At 38.4% G+C, this 19,708-nt stretch overlaps 1 protein-coding gene across 4 annotated transcripts in view; it reads right to left on the bottom strand.

Annotated features, from left to right (window-relative positions):
- Positions 1-7,764: 7,764 nt before the first annotated feature.
- CADM2 (cell adhesion molecule 2) overlaps positions 7,765-19,708 on the bottom strand; it is a 701,199-nt gene continuing 689,255 nt past the window's right edge. For all 4 annotated transcript variants that reach the window (XM_052794467.1, XM_052794469.1, XM_052794468.1 and 1 more), the window contains 2 exons: positions 16,897-17,022; positions 7,765-15,327 (listed from right to left, as the gene is read on the bottom strand). In XM_052794467.1, the coding sequence (XP_052650427.1) occupies positions 15,209-15,327; positions 16,897-17,022 (245 nt within the window). In that variant the 3' untranslated portion in view covers positions 7,765-15,208. The remainder of the gene's footprint in view (positions 15,328-16,896; positions 17,023-19,708) is intronic.

Here is a 19,708-nt window from a genome sequence, read left to right as displayed (position 1 = left end):
TCATAGATGGAAAACATGGAATGGATACTAGACTTGCTCAAAACCCCAAAACCCAGTAAAACCTAGGTATTCTGATACTGATTTTTCTGCTGTCAGTTAAAGGGCTTTGGGGAAGAAAACATCCCCCTAAAGTAACTCCCCCCCCCACCCAACAGGTTGATAACAAAATGTGTTGCACACATAGACAGAGAGTCAGAGACAAAAGGAATTTTCAATGATGCCTAGGGATTTGAATAAATATATTTAGAGATATCAGTATATATATATCTCAAACACATTTCGAGATCAGATCAGATATAGATCTGTATTCTCTAGCCATGCTGCTATGGGACTTTCGGTTAACAGGAGGCATAGGCACATTAGTAAGTGAGGCAATCAGCCTCATTCATCACAGCTCAAGTCCCATCTGAGATGCTGTTTTGCAATATGTGTTTCGTCCGTGTGAATAGACTTTCTAATTCATTACAGTGGGAAGCGATAAGAAACCCAGGTACTTCCAGATTGTATTTGAGTTTAAAAACCAAACAAACAAAAAAGCAAACCTTTGTATACCATTTAAACCCTTCTTTCTTACCAGTTTTCTTGTTTTTTTGAAAAGATTCCTAAAGAATGTTACCTGGTAGAAATAAATTTAGGAAAGAATAGGGAATATCAAGAAGCTAAGGGATGACCTCAAAAATTTTTTTACACTTCTACTAGTATTTTTTATCAGTTCATGGGAAAGGGAAAGTCTCCTGGTGAGACATGATTTGCAAAAGGACCTTTCACACAGCAGTCTTAGACACTTTTGCTTTCAGTTTAAAGCCTGGCTCTCCCCTAAGAAAATGCTGCTGTAATCATGTACCAGCCAGATGAAGCTGTTAGATCAGTCCCATCATATAAGATCTAGCTGGTTCTTGGTGCCAGCTCTGTACCAGCAAAGGAGTTAGTTTTTCATAGCAAACTAAGCATTAGAGTGGCTGTTTGGCCAGCGAGGGGCAAAGGGATGTGGGTTAGTCACACTGTACCGGGCTCTGCATTCTTTAGAAATCAGTCATTTGCATTTCTTGGAGCTTAGCACAGCTACTGAAAGCAGCTGTGCCCAGTGAATTTTATGAGGACATTTAATTCCCAGACCTTTCCCTGCAGGCCCACAATTCACTCACATAACAACTTCTTCTTAGGAATATCTGCTCATGATTTTCCTCTGTCATATTTGCCAAATCCTCCTGTAGTCTATCACAGAAAAGCGCCTGCTTTCCCATGACTTCCAGTAAATATATAGACCTTCAGAGAAAACAAACAAACAAGCAAATACCCAGTCTCTTCATTATTTTCAGGTTGGGGTTTTTTTTCCTGTCCAGCTGTAATTGCACATTTTCTAACTTGAAACATGGACATTTCACTACCAGTATATGACTGTGCCAGACACTGATCTTTCCCAATATCCTCCCACTCCCAATTTCTATGCATTAGCTTAGAAACAAGCTGTATAGCTGTCTCTGCTTCTTGGCAGAGGTCAGTGCATTAACATGTTACTGATTTTTTCTGAGGCTAGACAAGGTGCGGGGCAGCCAGCAGGACTGTAACACTTCATGCATTTTTTTATGATATCTCTGATGCTGCCTAATGAGAACTTTGACAAAGAGGTCATTCAAGGGCGGGGGGAGAGCCTGAGCTAAACCTTTCCTCATTCCTTGCCCCAGGATGACACTACATTCAGCCCTTTGCCAAAGCAATAACTGGGTTCTGTGCTTACTTACATCCAGATGAATCAGGAGTAATTTTACAGAACTCTAGGGAGTTAGGCTGATTTTAAACTGAGCTAGCTTTGGTATAATTCAGTCTTATGTTTGTGGTTCTCTGTTTCACCTTGTTTCATACATATGTGATGTCTGCCAAATCGTTGTTGGCTGTAAGAAAAATTAAATCAAACCATAAATTAGCTCACTCGTTAGGGATATAGGGCAGTAAGGTCTTTCCTTTATCTTCTTACATAATGATCCCAGTTTCTACAGAATACTTCATTTCCATTTGCAAAGGAATTTCATGACTTGTACAATGAACTCTGCAGCTCATGAAACTCTGACAATGGTCTTCACTCCTTTCTTTTGGTTAATTATAACAAATTGCATTGCCTTGTTATAAAGGAGATTATTTCTGGGAAATAAAATTCCTGCCCGAGGTATATAAGGTGAGAGATTTCCAAGTTTTGTCTCTTGAGCATATTAATAGTGCACCAAGATTTAGCTTCTTTCAATATGAATTTAACAGAGGACTTTTAGCATTCCTTTTAGCTATAAAGAAGTGAGAATGCCTCTGCTGTTGTCTGTCTGTCGTTTTGGCAAGCGCCAGAGTAAGTGGGTGGCAGCTGGTGACAAAGGCTATGACTGCACTTGCCAATTTCTTGTGATAGCTGAAGCAGAGCATTGGCCTGAAGCAATTGCTGCTGAGTTCCTTATGTGTCCAGTACGGTTAGGGAGGGGAGCTATGAACATGTAAATAGTTATGCCAAATATGCTCATTCCAATTGAAACTGCTAGTACACTTTTACCCCAAAAGAATAGGGAATGCTTTAGACAGTGTCATTATTTCCCATTAGTTATGGGGAGGGGGGTCTTTTGCAGCTACAAGAATCTCAAGCAATTGCCTTCTGCTTTGTTGTCTACTACATATTTTATGCTGAAGTTGTTCCCTGTAGGCGACTTGCTCTCTCTTGAACTCCTGAGTTCAGTGTGTGTTTTTAGCAGTACCCTTTGATCAGTTCGAAGGCCACCTGTGAGTGACAGTGGAAGTCCTTTCTGTCGGGAACCTGATGTGATGCCTCCTCAGACCCAGCTCTGGGGACTTTAAGGCATATCAGCAGCGCTGAGTGACACTGTCAGTCTGCCATCACCTTCTTTCAGAGGCTTTTTCCTCTCTCTGCCTTTGCTTTGAAATTTCTTTCATTCCCTCCCTAAGCAAGCCCTTAACAGTTTTTGTAGTCTTATCTGAACCTTTAGCTACGTCCCCCTTCTTTAATTGTGAACATCAGGTTCACGTTTTAATTGTGAGACTCACGATGCTGGGAGAGGTATTGCAGCATCTCCTCCTGCCAACACTTTTCTTTTTCTCCCTTTTGTTGTATTTCTTGTTCTTCTCCACCCCACCCAGCCTCTATAATTCTCTTCCCCCTATTCCCAGTTCCTTACAGGAGCAGTTATTTGTTCGCTTTGTGCATTAAAGGGAAATACCATATTGTCTGGTTTTACCCTACAGCACAGCAGGATGATCATGATTCATTTCCTGAATGAAAACGTAGATTCAAGGCCCCGGGGCATTGAAACAAGCTACGCTATTTCCCTCCCACTCTGAAAGAAATAAAGAATTATGTTGGCAGAGAAAAGTATGTGATTTGGTGGTCAAATAATGCCCTGATCTGGTGCTTCTGCTGACACATACACTCTGTCAAGCTGCAGCAGAGCTAAAAAGCAGTGACACAACCAACAGCTTTCCATCCTGGGTGCAGCGATCGGCAGCTTCAGGGACCGATGTAGAAGCTCTCTCCCACACCAGTGGATATGGCCTAGCTGTATTGAGTACAGTGGGAAAATACAAAAAGCTTCCCCCCACCCCTCTTTTTATATATTAGGGCCTCCTTTAGAAAGCCTGAATACGCCTCCGGGTGAAAAACTTTCAACCAAATTTACTGATCAATGAGTCAACCTAGAGTTAGTTTACCTATGCCACACAAAGCATCACTGGCAGCTGTACAGCTATAAAACAAATATGAAAAAGAGAAAGCTGTGTCCTGAGAGACTATGGTAGATATAAAATCATGAGCTTGGAGTAGTAGAGCAAGTAGAAGATATCTACTGGGGTAAGAAGAAGGCATAGAAAAATACACAAAGTAAGTGTTGTGCTTATGTGTGTGTATGTTTCCATGTATCTGTGCCTGTGTGTTTATGAGCTCATACAACCTGAAAAATGAAAACCCAAAATTATAGCCCACCACTAATTTCACACAGAACCAGAGGACCCTGCATTCACATTTCAGTAATCTCTGATATTAAATGTGAACAGAGTTCTTCCAGTCCCTAAACCACCCGTCAGAGGAGAAGCTTATGATGTGTAAATGAGACTCTCTGTAATGACCTAGTGACCCTCTTCCCTTCTACTCTGTGAAACGACATAGCTCTCAAAGAGGTTTTCATGTGCTGTACAAGGGTTGCTGTAAAAGGGGAAGGTACTGACATCAGCTTTTCTGGCCTGAGGCACCCAAGGAGTAGTTATGGGAAACCATACCTCCATCTTGCAGCTGTCCAGTCCCACAGGATTAATCCTCTCCTACATCAGCTTCAGCTTCCCCATGCAGACAGGAGGCTGGTTGGTCAGATGCGCTGCAATCATGTGCTAGCTGTGCATGAAGAGGGCCCCAATCTCAATTGCATCCAGGTAAATAACATATAGAGGCCAGTCTGCCTCTGGGGAATGCCAAAAACAGGCCTCAAACTGACACAGTGGCATTGCTACCCACCCAACAGGAGTACTGCTGCCCTTCTCTACAGCAGCAATGACCATTGCTGTTTACCACCTTTAGGCAACAAATGAATTTGAAGGTGGTGGCAGCAATTCATCACTGTCACCTCTGGGCTACAGCCAGGTAATATAGCTGGCCATGAAGAATGCCCTCATGCACCCACAAAGGCATGCAAAACTTGGATGCGTCTTCTTAGTAACAAGCAAGCTCAGCCTGCTCCCTGCAGCCTACATTGGCTTCTTACAGTTTTTGGAATTTAGTCCAAGGTCTTGGACTTTATTTTAAAGGCCAGATCTGAGTGTAGCTGAAAGGTTCCCTAGAGTTCATAAATGTAGACCATCATCAATAACTTTATTCTTCTATCACGCTGAAGGTTTTACAGGGAGAATGTTCTAAAACTGGAGCATTGAATCTCACAGGAAGAAGGGACCATGACAAACTGTATTGGTTTCTTCTCCAAGTACAAAGTGCTTTTTTAATCTAAACCTCTTACATAAACATAGGGGAAATATGAAAATAGATAAATAAATAAATAAACCAACCACAATGCTTCATTGCACACACACTCCTCCGTGGGGAGTGGATGAGAAAATAAATATGACAGCTCTTAGTAATGTTGCTCACTGCTGTTCTGGAGGGTAATCTCATACTATGTTAGTGAGTGCAACATAATGACGTACTTTAACTGGATCACATCATGGTATATGCACTTTTGTCTCTGAGGTTAGCATTAGATGCTCCAGAAAGAGTGAAAATGCACTGGAAAAATTACAGAATTATACGAAATATTTTCTTTGTCCTGTGACGGAGCTGGCTAATGCTCTAATACAGAAAAGAACTAAAAGCCCTTGGAAGAGGTGTTTTTTCCATTTCAATTACTTGTACTTTCTATCCAACTTCATCTGTCAAGGTCCAAATTCTGATTTGCTTGTTTCTTCTTCTTCCTTTCTTTGCATCTTATAAATTCCCACCTCTCTATAAGTTCAATCAACTCAAAGCCCTTGTAACAAGAAGCACTGCCTGTTTCCCAGGTGTTGACATCAGTGTTTTGGAGAATATTTCTTGCTGTTCAGTAGCTCTGTGATTCTGCTGGTTGGACCAGTTCCTTTTTGCACCTCTTTTAGCTGAAGCTCTAAAAGTGAATACAGACTGAAAAGAAGAGTAACATGCTCCCCTTTGGTCCGACACCTAGAGAGGGACAAACCTGTCTCCCATGCTCCTGGCTTGTGCACGGCTTTGCCTTCTCTCTCCACTCCCTCCCTCTCCCTCCCTTTTTCTTCCAGCCAGCTGGCATAACCTGGAGGATGTACTCCCCCGCAATACACCAAGCGGGGATGGTTACTATCCTTACCAGCTGACATTAGTGCTAATTTCCTGTAAGTTGCCACAGAATAAAGAAGAGGCCTCTTTCTAAAAAATCTTTCCGGCTTGCTTAAAAACACCCTCTGTCTTCTTTTCTTCCTGCATGCAGCTTGCAGAATCAATAAGGCCCTAGCCTCTTCGCCTTGAGCAGCAGAGAAGCTATTGCTACGAACTCAGCAGGAGCAAGAGCTAGGGCAAGTAAGTAGCCCAGAGCTAATCAAAAGTGCCCTCCCATGGCTCAGGATGTTGCCAAATGCTTGAAGAAGAATGAGAAGGCAATGTACTATGACTCTTTTGTCAAGCAAGGAATCATCTTCATCATCCCCACTTGATTATCTCTGCATTTCACTAATTGCACTTACCTTTACCTTACACTTACCAGCAGAGCTTGGCCAAGTGTTGCTCTGTAACACTACTTCTGAAAAAGTATGTATATCTTCATATAGGTGTCTGATGACTATTAAAGGGGTAAGTAGACTCTCTTTCACATCAGCGTATAATGCCATGACAGTCTGGTACAGAGACTCTGTATTCAACAAAATTATTCTCAGCATTCAATGAAATTTCAAGCAGCCTTTACATTTTAAAAGAAATCATGTTTGTTTCCCCTCACAGTATTCCTATTGCAAAAAAAACCCCAAACGACCAAACCAAACCAAACAAACCCAAACCAAATCAAACCAAAAACCCAGACAAAAAGGGACTCTTGTCTTTTATTACTACAGAAGGTGGGGAGGAGGGCAGGTATTTTGTTGGTTGTTGATGAAAGACATCATTGCTTACCAGCATTTATAGATTCAGAACTCTTTTTTTTTAAAAGGAATCAGGTTAGGGTGATCACCGTAAGAATCTACTCTCGTCCAGGGAAAGGCACAGAGCAAAGTGCAGTTACCTTCAGGGAAACTTTTGGCTGATGAAGGAAAACAGGACAGTACTAAAGGAATTACAGCTTGAATGCAGAAAACTATAAATCCAGTGGTGGATTGTGTCATTTGCTGGACTGTGTCATTTTCCTTGGGTACACTGTAGATTTCCAGCATGCTTTGCCCTAAATCATGGGCATATGACGTTGAGGATCATGTGGAAATCTGCATTGTTTCTGTATTTAAAAAGTGTGTTATTGCACATGAAAAATTGCTTAAGGGGACATATTTTGGTTTAGTGAAAAGAAGTAATAAAGATAAGAACAAATCTGCTGAATCCAACAGTGCTGTACATATTTCAAATGTGTGCTTAGTTTAGGTCATAGGAAAGCTCTGCCATCAGAGATGCGCAACAGCAGTGGGATATCCTCTGCATGGAGGTACCAAACTCTGTTAGTGTCTCTCTCTCTGTCTGGGACTTGCTTCTTCTTCATAAACACGGACTCTCTCAGAATTTCGTCTTCCCTGTGACATTTGTCTCTCTCCCTTTGAGATCAGTGGCCTTCTTGCCCTTTATAACATCAACTCAAACATGATAAGTGGTGTAGAAAATCTTGCGTGAATTCTCTAGCTCCTTCAAGAAGGCTAAGCCACCATTTAAGTCCCACAGGCTTAAATGCTTTTTCAGCACTTGACCTCTTCATAAGGATGAATTTCTCCTACAGTGAGGACAGCATCCAAAAGTTGTTACTTAGTCAGAAGAAACTATAAAGCAATACACAGTAAATAGTACATAAACATCAAATAAAATAATAGAATTTGTAATTATCTGTAAAATACCAGTGTCTCTCAGATTATTTTCTTGGATAACTGTTTAAAATTTCAGAATTAATATTTAGAGAAGTATATAACAGTTCTACTAGAAACAGCAAAATCTGCTCAGCGAACAGTCTGTGTGTACAGCCACTGGTCTAAATCAACTCCACTGCCAAACTGGCAAGCACCAGGAAATATATTAAATGAATAGACAATTCAGAAATGTCCAACAGATAACTAAAATTGAAATTTTATTTTTTTCAATAATATTCATCAGACAATTTTCTGACAAGACTTTTCTGAAAGATGAAGTGCAAATGGGAACCCTGTAAGAATGTTTAGAAGAACTGTACATGACATTTTTTAAGCGCCACTAAGTACACATTGAATACTTTGTAAGTATATAGGCATAGCAACATGCAAGTGTCATGTACCTAACATTACAATATGCATTTTGTCTGCTTAAAGTTATTAATGAGGAAATTACATGAAGTAAATGTGTCTCACCATCAGTGCAATATGTTTAATTCCCATGGATTTTGTTTGCAGATTAGTAGTTGTATTTCTGAACCATTCAAATATATCCTTCCCAAGGCCATAAATTGCCAGTGTAAGAGCAGAGTATACTGGAGTTCCTAGGAGAATACACTTACACTGACTATGAATAGATGAAGTTGTTATAGTCCTTTCACAAATTATGCCCTATTATTTATTCTAGGAAACTTCCTGCCGAACTGAAGGTTTTTTGTAGTTATAAAATACCTAGGCTAAAAGTAAAGGATGTGCAAGGATTGCTTTACAATTCTGTTGGACAAGAGCTAAATAGCAACTCAAACGTGCATTAAGGACTTGAGCCTTGTTCTTTTGAAATCAATAGGTGTATTGTACCCAGCTTTTATGGAAGCAGGACATATATGAATGTAATCCAGTAATCCATGAGTTGACTGTCTTGGCTCACTGTTTAGGCAGAAGTACATGATTGTAGGTCATATTTGCATATTTCTATGGAAGCTATATAGGGGTATAAGAAAATCTGCTTTCACTGAAAAAGGGCAACATGTGCAACTGCATATTTACTAACATTAATCAATATGCATAGAAAGGAGAGAAAGAGGAAGTGATAAAGAATTCAGTCCAGCAATTAAAGATTTTCCTCCTCTTCATAATCAACATAAACAGTTGATGATCATCATTATTATTTTCTTTACAAGTTATTACTTTAAACCCCCTCCTTTTGAACCTATTATTAAAACCCTTCAATGATTTCACAGTAGAGTAAGACTAAGGGAATGAGTATGTTTAGAAGAAAATAGCATCAGTGATTTTCAGCACTGTGCATAAGGGCAGGGTAAGGCTGTCTGTAGTTTGTGCTGAAATGTGAGATCAGAGCTCACACAGGAAACACTGCTGGTTTGACCCTGAACACAGGGAAAGTGCTAAAGTGCTGACCCCAACAGGCTTGCTTTGCACCTGAAATCTTAAAAAAAAGAAGAAATAAAAATTCTTGAACTTTTTTTAATAGTAACAGACTGCTCCTTTTAGAGGAGAGACTTTTTTTTCCTACCTCCTTTCCAATTAGACTGCTGCTTTAGCCCAGCAGAGAATAAATGACTTAAGACACAGAACATGGAAGGCAGATCTATAGTAAACACAGAAGCCATGAAGAATTTTTTATTTTTTTGCCATCCACTGAGAGGCTCTGGAAGCCCCTAGTACTGTATAGTCATCATATTGGCTCCACACTGTCTTCCGTCTGGCTGTGAGTACTTTAAACATTGCTGAAGAAAATGAACATGGTTTGGCAACAAGATGATTCCTAGGTGCTGGAAGAATTCCCTTAAGGGCTGCTGGAAGCGCACAAAGCTTGGAGCATCCTGAGGATGTGGAGTGATACGGAAGTGTGCTGTGTTAAACCACGCTTGTACCCTTATTTCCTCCTGAGTTAAAACAAGTGCAGAGTGCTGGGTTAGATTCATTGATAGCAAGAAGAGACTTTAGAGGTACTAGGTCTACTCTGAAAAACCATGTAGGAAGTCCTACACTTGGTAAGTTTCTACTCTGCTCTGTTGACATCAAAGGCTGTTCTATCCATTTAATTTTCTCTTATTGTTTGCAATAGTCCTGCCCTGTCTCCCATGCATTGAGTGTTTTTAATGTAAACATGCCCTGGCAATATTATGTTTAAATAAGTAAGAGACATGTCAGAATATCTCAACAGTATTGGTATTGCATATTTAATTCAAAAGCTTGCATGTGCTTTTATAAGTTTCTCTTCAAACCTGCATGCCTTACTGGGAAGAATTGTGTTGGAGTTGGATTGCACATCATTATCTAGTGCTGATTAAATATTGATGTGTTATACCAGTTTATTTTTAAGCTGTTTGGGATGAATCCCCAGCCAGTGTAAATTGGCCCACATTTAAGGCAACAGAGTGAAGCTGATTTATACCAGCTGAGGCTGTGTCCTTATGCCCTGTTAAAAGCTCAAACTATCCCAAAATTAGTAAAGAACAGGGCAAGAATTATGAACCCAGGCAATATTTGTTTTTCTATTTTTAACAGAAGAAAAATAGTACAGTGATCTTATTTCAAGACTACACCAAAGATTCAGTAGTATTTAAAATGTATACAAATATCCCATAGCTTGTATTTAGACTAAGAGGTAGATGTCATATTCTAGGAATAGTATAGTGTGGAATGATGCTAATGGCAGTTGCTAAATACATCTATTTGCCTGTTACATGGGACACAAAGGAGGGTTATAGCAATGGCAACCACAAGAAGGCTTACAATATTCTTTTCTTCTTTTGCCATTCTATGTTATCTGTCTTTCAGTGCATTCCTTCTGGAAGGGTATGGAAGGGAAAAGTGGCGAGAAGTAAAAAGATCAGTAATACAAAACTTCATGTTTACAAAACGTTAGCTTTATCATTAAAGGCATCCTCTGTACTTTGATGGAAGCATTTTGTACTTACAATTTAAGATTACCTGGTGTACTGAGCAAGTAGTGGAAATTCCAGGTGAGGTGATTCAGCAAAATAGGGGTCAGGAGAATGCAGCTTGCTTGCTCTCTTTCTCTGTTGTTCATGCTAAAAATACCAGGGCATATGGCAGCATATTTCAGCATCTTAATATACTAGGCTCCCTTGAGGACAGAAAAAAAGAGGAAACTTGTGCAGTTGAGCCAGAAATAGATTACAGAACAGTGTTGCCAGACATACAGAGTGCTGGCAGCAAAGCCGTTAGCAGAGTCAGTGTCTTACTTTGCCTAAAGGTTTTTCAGTGATATTTAAAGGGCCTCAAAGAAATGGAAAACAAAGCTAGTGAGAATGAGGAGTGGTATAAGCATTTTTATAAATTAGTTGTCCTTGCAAGTAAAGGAATTACACATATTGCATTAGGATATCCACTGCTTGTATATGTACCTTCCAGTTTTTCCTTGTGACTGTTAGGGGTCATCCCCCTGCTTGAAATAATCAAAATGCATATTATAATTACACGGTTTTTCAATATCCATACACAGCAAGTACAAGATACTTACATGTAAGTACACTGTATTTACCTATATTTTTGCATAGTTTTTAGTGTGTACTTTGTGCCACTTAATAAAAAGCATTACTCGTTATTTTTGTTGTTTGTTTTTCTCTATTAGACAGCTTATTCAATTAAAGTTGAAGCAGCTGGATTTTTGGTATGTTCATTACAGATTACCAGTTCCTAGGAGTGTAGAGATTAGACACTTGGAGGAGTCTGGGTAAGCGGTGGGGGAAGCTGCAGTATGAACATGAAGTTTTAAATCACCTCCTTAATTAAGAAATGCAATATCAGATTTATGGTGCTAATTTAATAAACTTACCTTTAATTTGAATGGAATTGTAAAGGTAAGAACTCCATTTTCCTTTTGGTAACACTTTACAATAAGTGGCACTAAATTACACTATAACTGCTATGTTACAGGGAATTACATGTAACTACACTGTAACTGTTGAAATAGCTACTGTACATGTGCGTACATGGTAACTTCAGTGCTGTTACAATCATGTATTACATAATTACAGATGATTCTGTCCTTTCTTTTAATTGAAATAGTTATATATATATATCATACTGTAATGAAAATACACAAGATGTTAACTTTCATTTCTGTCTTAGAAAAGTTGGTTTTCTTCATGTATTCCTTTAGAGGGAGTCTCAGTGCAAGACGAACCATCCTTAAGTAATGTGGAAACTTTTTAAAGTGTTCTAGCTTAAATTCTGAGCCTCAAGTTAAACATCAGGTTCCTTAAACTGTTTCTTGGTTTGTCAGTTGACACTAAAAGAGAGGGAGGATGCACCCCTTGTCTTCTGATGCATCTTTTTCTTGTTCAAATCATGAGAATGTTCTTGAAGCATTAAAAAAAAAAAAATTAAAAAAATCTACGTCAAAAAGTTTAAAAATAATCAGCAATCGACACCGTAAACAGTACACTGGCAGAAACTAGCTACCTGGTCTTGAGAAAACTACTCTGCAAGTGCGTGGGGGAGAGGATGTCACATTTTAGGGAGGGTGGTTCCCATTCAGAGCCTCCATTTTACACATTAGCTGGATACCTCACACCATAATAAAAGCGGTATTTCAGAATGGGATCTTGGACAAAGGGAATGAATGACTGGCTTTTAGCCTACTGAATGTCATTAGTGTTGAGCCATGGTTCTGCTTACAAAAAAGAGGGATGCCTCTTTACACCTAGCATAGTAATTTAAACCTGTGAAGACCAGACAGGCCTGCAAAGTGCTATCCAGGTAGAATGCTATCCAGGTGTGGGGTTTTTCACACCTGCTTTGCACAGATGCAAGGGACATCATCAGGTGCAAGATAATGGAAGATCAACTGCGTTAAAAATGAGCACATGTGAGAAGTTTTCACTGACAACCAATGAAATAACCTATTTTAACAGTACAATTTATATCTCTTTTTGCAAAGTTTAAATGCTGTTTCTATGCCACTGGAGAAAATGGTTTGAAATGGTTACCCCAAAGGCAATCCTGCTTTTGAAGTCCTACCTGACCTTGGTTGGGTAATGGTTCAAGTAACAACCCTACTATTCAAGCAAGCTGGAGTCAGGAAGAATGAAGAAAGGTGTAAACACCACACTGGTGGGGAATTCCACTTGAGCAGATAAGGCCCTCATCCAGGGAAGCACTTATTTTTAAGCATATGAATAGTGCCTTACAGTCCAATGGAACTTCTCTGACACCTGAAGCTGAGCATGTGCTTAAATGCTTAGTTGAACTGGGCCCCAGGTCCCGAAATAAAACCTTGTCATATGTGATACTGTACTAATGCAACTTACTTTTTTGCTAATGTAACTTACTGTTGTGACAAGAACCCATATTTTTGGTATTAAACTGAATGACTTCCTTTGCCAGCCTTTTACATGTGTATGTTTTGAAAGACATGAATATCTTGTAAACCTATACTAGTTTTCAATGTGTCTAGTAGCACCTACCTGGTTCTCTCAAACTACCATATTATATTAACATATTATTGCATTTTTCCACAGATGGGTATGGAGTGAACTGTAAAAACAAGCATGCAATCACATCAATGCAGACTTATTTCTTTAAAATGTCATACTGTATATGATTTATTATGTTAACACTCAACCACATCATATTATTTATGTCTGTATATTTTGAAAAAAAGTGCTGCTTTGATTGACGTCACCCTTCTTTCTTAGAAATTAACAAGATAAATGTTTCAACAAAAACAATTAAAATACTCTAATATTGTTCTTAAAAGGTTTATACTCTTCTGATAAATAATCTGACACAGCACCTTTATCTTCCATTTTACCATACTACATGATGTCATATTCCAAACTCTCCCTTCCCCACACAAAAATAAAATCCCAGGAGAAAGTCCTTTACAGCAGACCATCATGCTTTTAGGCTTCACAAGTACAGCAATCAGAGACAAATACTCTTTTGTCAAAGGTGCAAAACTTAGGAGCAAGACAAGCTCCAGCTAGACTAACTTGCGTTCTCCAGTGTAGAATCATTTCCGAGAGCTGTTATAGCAACCTTTTTATTTCATTGGAAGAGGAAATAAGCCAATGGGCTTACAGTGTTTTGTTGTCATATTTAAGAGCATGTGATTTTTCAGCTGTCAATTACACAAAAAATTTCAGAAATAATCCAAACAGAGACTTTCACTGTGGAGCTAAAAGCATGGCAGGAATTCTCTATCATTCACGGTGACATAAGTTTGTACCTCACAAAATGCATAGACAGGAATTTAATATAAAGAATTAGTCCATTTACTGTATACACAAAACATATATCTTTTGTTTTAACACTTCTATTTTTTCTTTTTTTTCTTTTTTTTTTTTTTTTTTTTTTTTGGCAAACCAACATAAAGAAGCAGCTCTGGAACTGCCAAAGTAAAAATTGAGAATTTTAGCAACTCAATAGTATTTTTAAGGATAGTAATCAAATGTGGTTGTAATTTAAAACCTGAGGCTGTGCACTGGTTGTTAGCTTAAAACTACCTTTCCATATAACATTGTGCTTCCATTGTATAACAAAGAAAAAATTAACAAGAACTAGAAAAGTTTGCTGCTGAACAGTGCTAGGACATACAGACAAAAAAATACTAATACATGTTATCTACTCAGAATATTGATTTGAGTCATATCTAAAGGGATATAATGGACATTAGAAAATGCTTACTTGTGACTGACTTAGCTACTGCCAAAAAAGTTAAATATGTATCAAATAATGTTTAATTGAATTTATTATATGCACTATATACAGATACTAAAATGCCTTGCAGTTGTGCCCCATGAACACTTCAAATTTGAGTAGGCGGGTGAGTTCATGTGAAGCAAATAAATTATAAAACCAGAAAATTACTCAGAAAGTTCTCTAATTTTGCGATCCCAAAAAGCAGTAAAAGGGCAGGACAAATTTGTTTCAAATGAAGCACTATTATCTAACTTTGCAGAATCTGTATAGCTATTCAGCATGTTTTTACCACTGAAACATGGCACTGTTGTCAAGGTACCATTTAAAACATAACAAAACAAAGCAAAACAAAATAAAAAATTCAGTGGATAGTTTTTTTCCACCAAATCCAAGCATACAAGAAACTATACCAAAAAGATTTCAGTTTGTGTTTCCTAGGGCATATGTTTCAAAAACAAGATGCTTTTTGAATTTTAGATAGACATGTATAACACATTCTTTGAAAACCTCTAATCTTAGACTTAACATTTTATGTAAGTAAATTAGGTCCTCACCTAATAGTATTTGTTATGAATATTGTTCTATGACACACTAGTGGGGACATGATAAAAGAAAACTGAAAAAGAAGCAAGCTGCGTAACATTTAAAAATGTAGAAAACTTGGATTAAGATGATGATTAACATTGTTAAGGCTGTATATTCAAGCACTGTATGTTAAGAGAGCAGTGGATATGAATTTTAGGCAATAAGAAATGTCCTGCTTTACGCATGATACTGTAATTATAGAATGATGATGTCAACAGCTGACTGTTGGCATAAACTGGCTACTTATGTGAGTTAATAAAGATAGCAGAAGATGGCAGGAATGAATTCTGAGAAATGATAGCCAGTTTTCTCCAGCAGTCAGCCTGATAAGCAAAACTCCAAGATTCTAGCTCTGCATCTAAATGAAATACTCTTTTTTCTCCTCTGCATTGACTTGGCTGCCTTCTGCATTGATAATGGCTGTGTCGGCATCAGGTGCATCTTCAGCTCCCTTTGCTTCATTTGTTAAATATGTTCCTATAGGAATCAGTACAAGAGAATAGAAAAAGAAAAAAAAAGAAAGATTAGGGGTTTTTTAGCTTTACACTGCATTATAGGACATACTTTTCTAACAATGCTCCAGTTGTTTCATGAATGGACAAATATTTTTTACACAATTTTAGTATATATCATACACGTATGCTCAACTTTCTAATTTGTCTAAGAAATATTTATAGTATTAATACTGATAATGCACAAACATAAATTCCAGTATATCCACAATAAATTAAGGAAATCCCTTAATAAAAATCCACTTCATCTAACTGCAATAATATTCAATATATTTTGCAATTACAGAATACGTGATAAAATCTTAGTTATTTCATGGAACAGGTACCCATAAAAAACAAACCAACTTTGAAGACTTAGATATTCATAAGCGCTTTTTTTTTTTAAAATGGCCACTGATTATTTTTGTATTTCTATTTTTTCTCGATCATATCTATACTTTAATTGTACAGAACTTTATCATAGTCATTTCTAAGAATTACAAAATCGAGGTAGTTTTGTTAACTAAACCCACTCATAATATACTATCACAGATATTTTTATGCTGAGGATATGAATAAGAAGAATTGTGTACAATAGTCAACTTTCCCTTTGTGAAAAGCATTATTTATGTTGGCATAAGTTGTATAACTTCATTCAGGAAAGTAAAACAAAAGAGACACACTTTCACTGGCTCATTAAAAAATCTTGGTTTTCCCCTGCACAGTCCAATCAAATTAAAAAGGTGTTTTTATCACCTTATGTCTGCTAGCCATATGATTATCCTATCTGAAATTAGATTTAATGAGTTAATACCAACACTAATACTCTCTTCACTTTTTGGGGGATGGGGTGGGTAGGGAATCAAATAGGTCGACAAGCCATTCGGAGATTAAATATCAAGAAATGATTCTGGAATTACCTAGGTCAAAATAGGATTATAATGAAGCTTAGTCAGAAGTCAGTGTTACTCCACCCCTGTTATCTCTAATGGTGGAGGGGACTGAAAGTGAAGGGAGTAGAATTCTTAAGGTGAAATCTCTGGATAAAGTAAAGCTTGGCCCAGGAATGAACCCCTTATTCCAGTGGGATCATTGGTAAAAGTAACTGATCTGAAAACTCACCACCAGCTTCTAATATTATCTTTTAAATACATACTTAAGGTATTAGCACAATTTATTAAAATGAAAAATCTTGTTCACTCAATATATATATATATATATTCTGCGGAATTGATATACTAGTTAAAACGATGAGATCATGAAATTAAGTGTCTAGAGCTAAGGGCCAAAACCAAGGGGCACTTTTACCTCTTCGTCTCTCTAAATCACTCACTTATGAGATGACCTTGGGCATGTAACTAGATGTCCTTTGCCTCAGCCAGTCCACTGAAAACTGGCTAAAATTCACAGGGACTTCACTTGCGACGGGACTGTGAACTGAGCTTTCTTGTCCAAATCATTTAGCAGATGGGGGAAAGTGAAAGAGAACAGCACTCCCAGGTGAAATCATGCCTTGCTTCCAAAAGTGACTGAACTTCCACTAAATCCGTCCTACCTTTATGTCTTGCCAGATACCGACCAAGGAGAATTATAGAACATAGCGTTACAAAGACAACTACAGCCACTATTCCTCCTATAAGAGCATGGTCAGGTCCGGTCTGTCCAGCCAAAGCATTTGGATCTAGAGGGAGAAACAAAAAGCAAAAGTGGTCCTACACAGACAAAAATTGACAGAAAAATTCACAATACAAAGTTTTATACCGATCATCCTGAAAATAGGGCATTTCCCTCTTTAATATTCAGCATGGTTATTCCCACTTTTACTACCAGTATCTTATCAACAACATAGTGCTGCTTGTATTCCCACATTGTTAAAGCCCTGAGGACATCACAGTTATGAAAAATATTACCTTATTCTTCTTTGGCAGAGGTTGTTAAATGGGAAAGGTTTCTGGTTTTGTCCTCGTCATTTTACAACTGAAAACCTGGCCATAGCTATTTATAGAAGGAAAAACAAGGAACTGAGAATTGGGGATCAGATAGCATCAGCAGAATAGTGTCTGCATAATACATAATTTATAGAACTGATTCTCAGTGGGGAACCCTTACATATTCTCTTCCTCTCATTCTTATCCTATTGCACCACAAATAAAAAGGCAGATAAAGTGCAGCCATGCCAAGTTCCTCTGCACATGGCTGAGTCTGCATGAATTTGGTCAGATAAAGGTATCAGGCAACCTGAAAGATCATCATTCAGTCTCAAGCATCAGTCTGTGAATTTACTATGAATACTCGATTAACACCCAATGTGAGCCAGCTGTAATAGCTGTAATGTATTAGCAGGTTCATTTTACTAACTCTGGGCAGAGCACTAGGAACACTGCCAGATTCAAGCTTTCTGTGCTGGTCATTTGCCTGTTCTGTCGCCTGGTGCTTCACAAAAGTAGCAAAGAGGCAATCATGGGAAATGGCACTACTTAGGGATGAGTAATTCTTTGGAGCTTTTGAACAATGAACCAGCAACCTGTGACTGTTAACTCACCTGAAATACGCAAAGATGGTAAAAATTCAATCTAAGTATCATGGTAAGATTTCTATTTTAATGAAAATGCCTCTGCTATGAAGTAATAGTAGAAGATGCTCTGAAGATGCTATTAGCATGTACTGTATGTTGCAATCAGTCCACTCTCACTGGTTCAAGGGTATTTCCCTTGTAGGAGCTGTTTATATTCTACAAATAGTTTGCAAACAACTTCTTTGCTTTGCAAAAAGGAACGGCAGGAAAAATATTTACACAGAAAAGAGGGCACGTCTGTAAAGATGATAGAAGGGCCTCTGACCGAGGAGGTGTGGCTCCATGACACCACAATTACGATCTGCTGACCAGGATCATTGTATAACAGTAAGATGTATAGATATATTTACATACACACAAGTGTACATAAATATAACATTATATAGATGAAATAAAAGAATCATGTTTTCCCCTCCTTTTGTAAACTGTCAGGCATACTGAAACTACACTTTCAGGTTTGCTGGAGCACAGAGTGGTATGGCCGCTGTTAGAGATACAGTTCTGCTCTTAACAGTCACTGAACCCATCAAGCATGGCTTTGTCAGTTATTGCTGGCATTCTGAGGTCCAACTTCTTTCTCTCCTGGCTGCTAAGAGGACTTTGGGGAAGCTGGCCGCAACACATCTGTGGACATAATGGCAAACAGTTGGTATTGGCCTCAAGAAAGCTAGAAACACCTTATAAAGTCAGCTGTGCCTGCCCCCTCTGCCTCCATGAACCTCCTGGCATGGTGCTACTATTGGTGGCAGTACGCTGAGTATGCAGAATCAGTCCAAGGTGATATCAGCTCTATTTTGGTGATTAAAAATGACCCCGAGTTCTGTGTGCCAGCAGCCTCACAAGGAAAAGCAAGACAGCTGAAGTCTTGCCTCCCCAAAGGAAGAGCTTGGAGCGCACAGCCATCCTTTCCCACGCCTTGCAGAGGCTCTGTTTTCTGAGAAGAGTAAGGAGGAGGGACTGCTCACTTGAGAAAATGGAAGGTGACAGCTTCCTGCAGGATTGTCAGCCTGCTTGAGCCATCTAGCAAATTCCTCATTCCGTGGTGCCTGTAGCTATGTTGCCGTAAACCCTCTCCCTGCAGCGAAAAGGTAGCACCCATTTGGGCACTAAAGAGCACCAGCGTCCCCAAGTGCTGCATGTGACCTGCAGGAAATGCTCTTCCCCAACACTGGGCCAGGAGCAGCATGAACATGTTTTCCCACTAAAAGCTAACTCCTGCTAGTATACTAGCAGTAAAATTAAAGAACGAAAGGAGATATTTTAAGGGATAATATACTACCTGATGCAGAGTATAATCCAGAGAAGGGTTAGCACAGAACTTTATCTAGATGCATTTTTTGAAAAGGTGATTGCAGTGTACAGCCTTAGCTCAATACCCAGATTTACAACATATCTCCTCTGTGAGCTTTAATAAACATTATAGATAAATACTCAGATGAATATGCCTCTGTGTTTTCATCCTCAGGTGATTTCCTATACACAGTGACTCACTCCTCTGACATACCTGATGTGACTACATGAAGTGATCTGAAGCCAGCATAAATATAAGGTTCCTACCTATTAGTGTGGATTAATGAGATTCTACTGCTGCTATAGGTTGAAATTTTTAACTTTAAAATTAATTTAGGTATTCATTGGAAGGCAAAGGTACTATTGTATTTCTGCTATAATCTCTTAACTTTGGTATCAAAGACAGATGATATTGATAAGTATTGCTAGACAAGTTTGTCCACAAAAAAACTTGTACATGAGTTGTGACCATTATATTACCACTGAACAATTTATTTGTTGA

The sequence above is a fragment of the Harpia harpyja genome, chromosome 8, assembly GCF_026419915.1.
Source record: "Harpia harpyja isolate bHarHar1 chromosome 8, bHarHar1 primary haplotype, whole genome shotgun sequence".
Taxonomy (NCBI): domain Eukaryota; kingdom Metazoa; phylum Chordata; class Aves; order Accipitriformes; family Accipitridae; genus Harpia; species Harpia harpyja.
The sequence above is the reverse complement of the archived record's forward strand: the minus strand, read 5'-3'. Positions and strand labels throughout refer to the sequence as shown.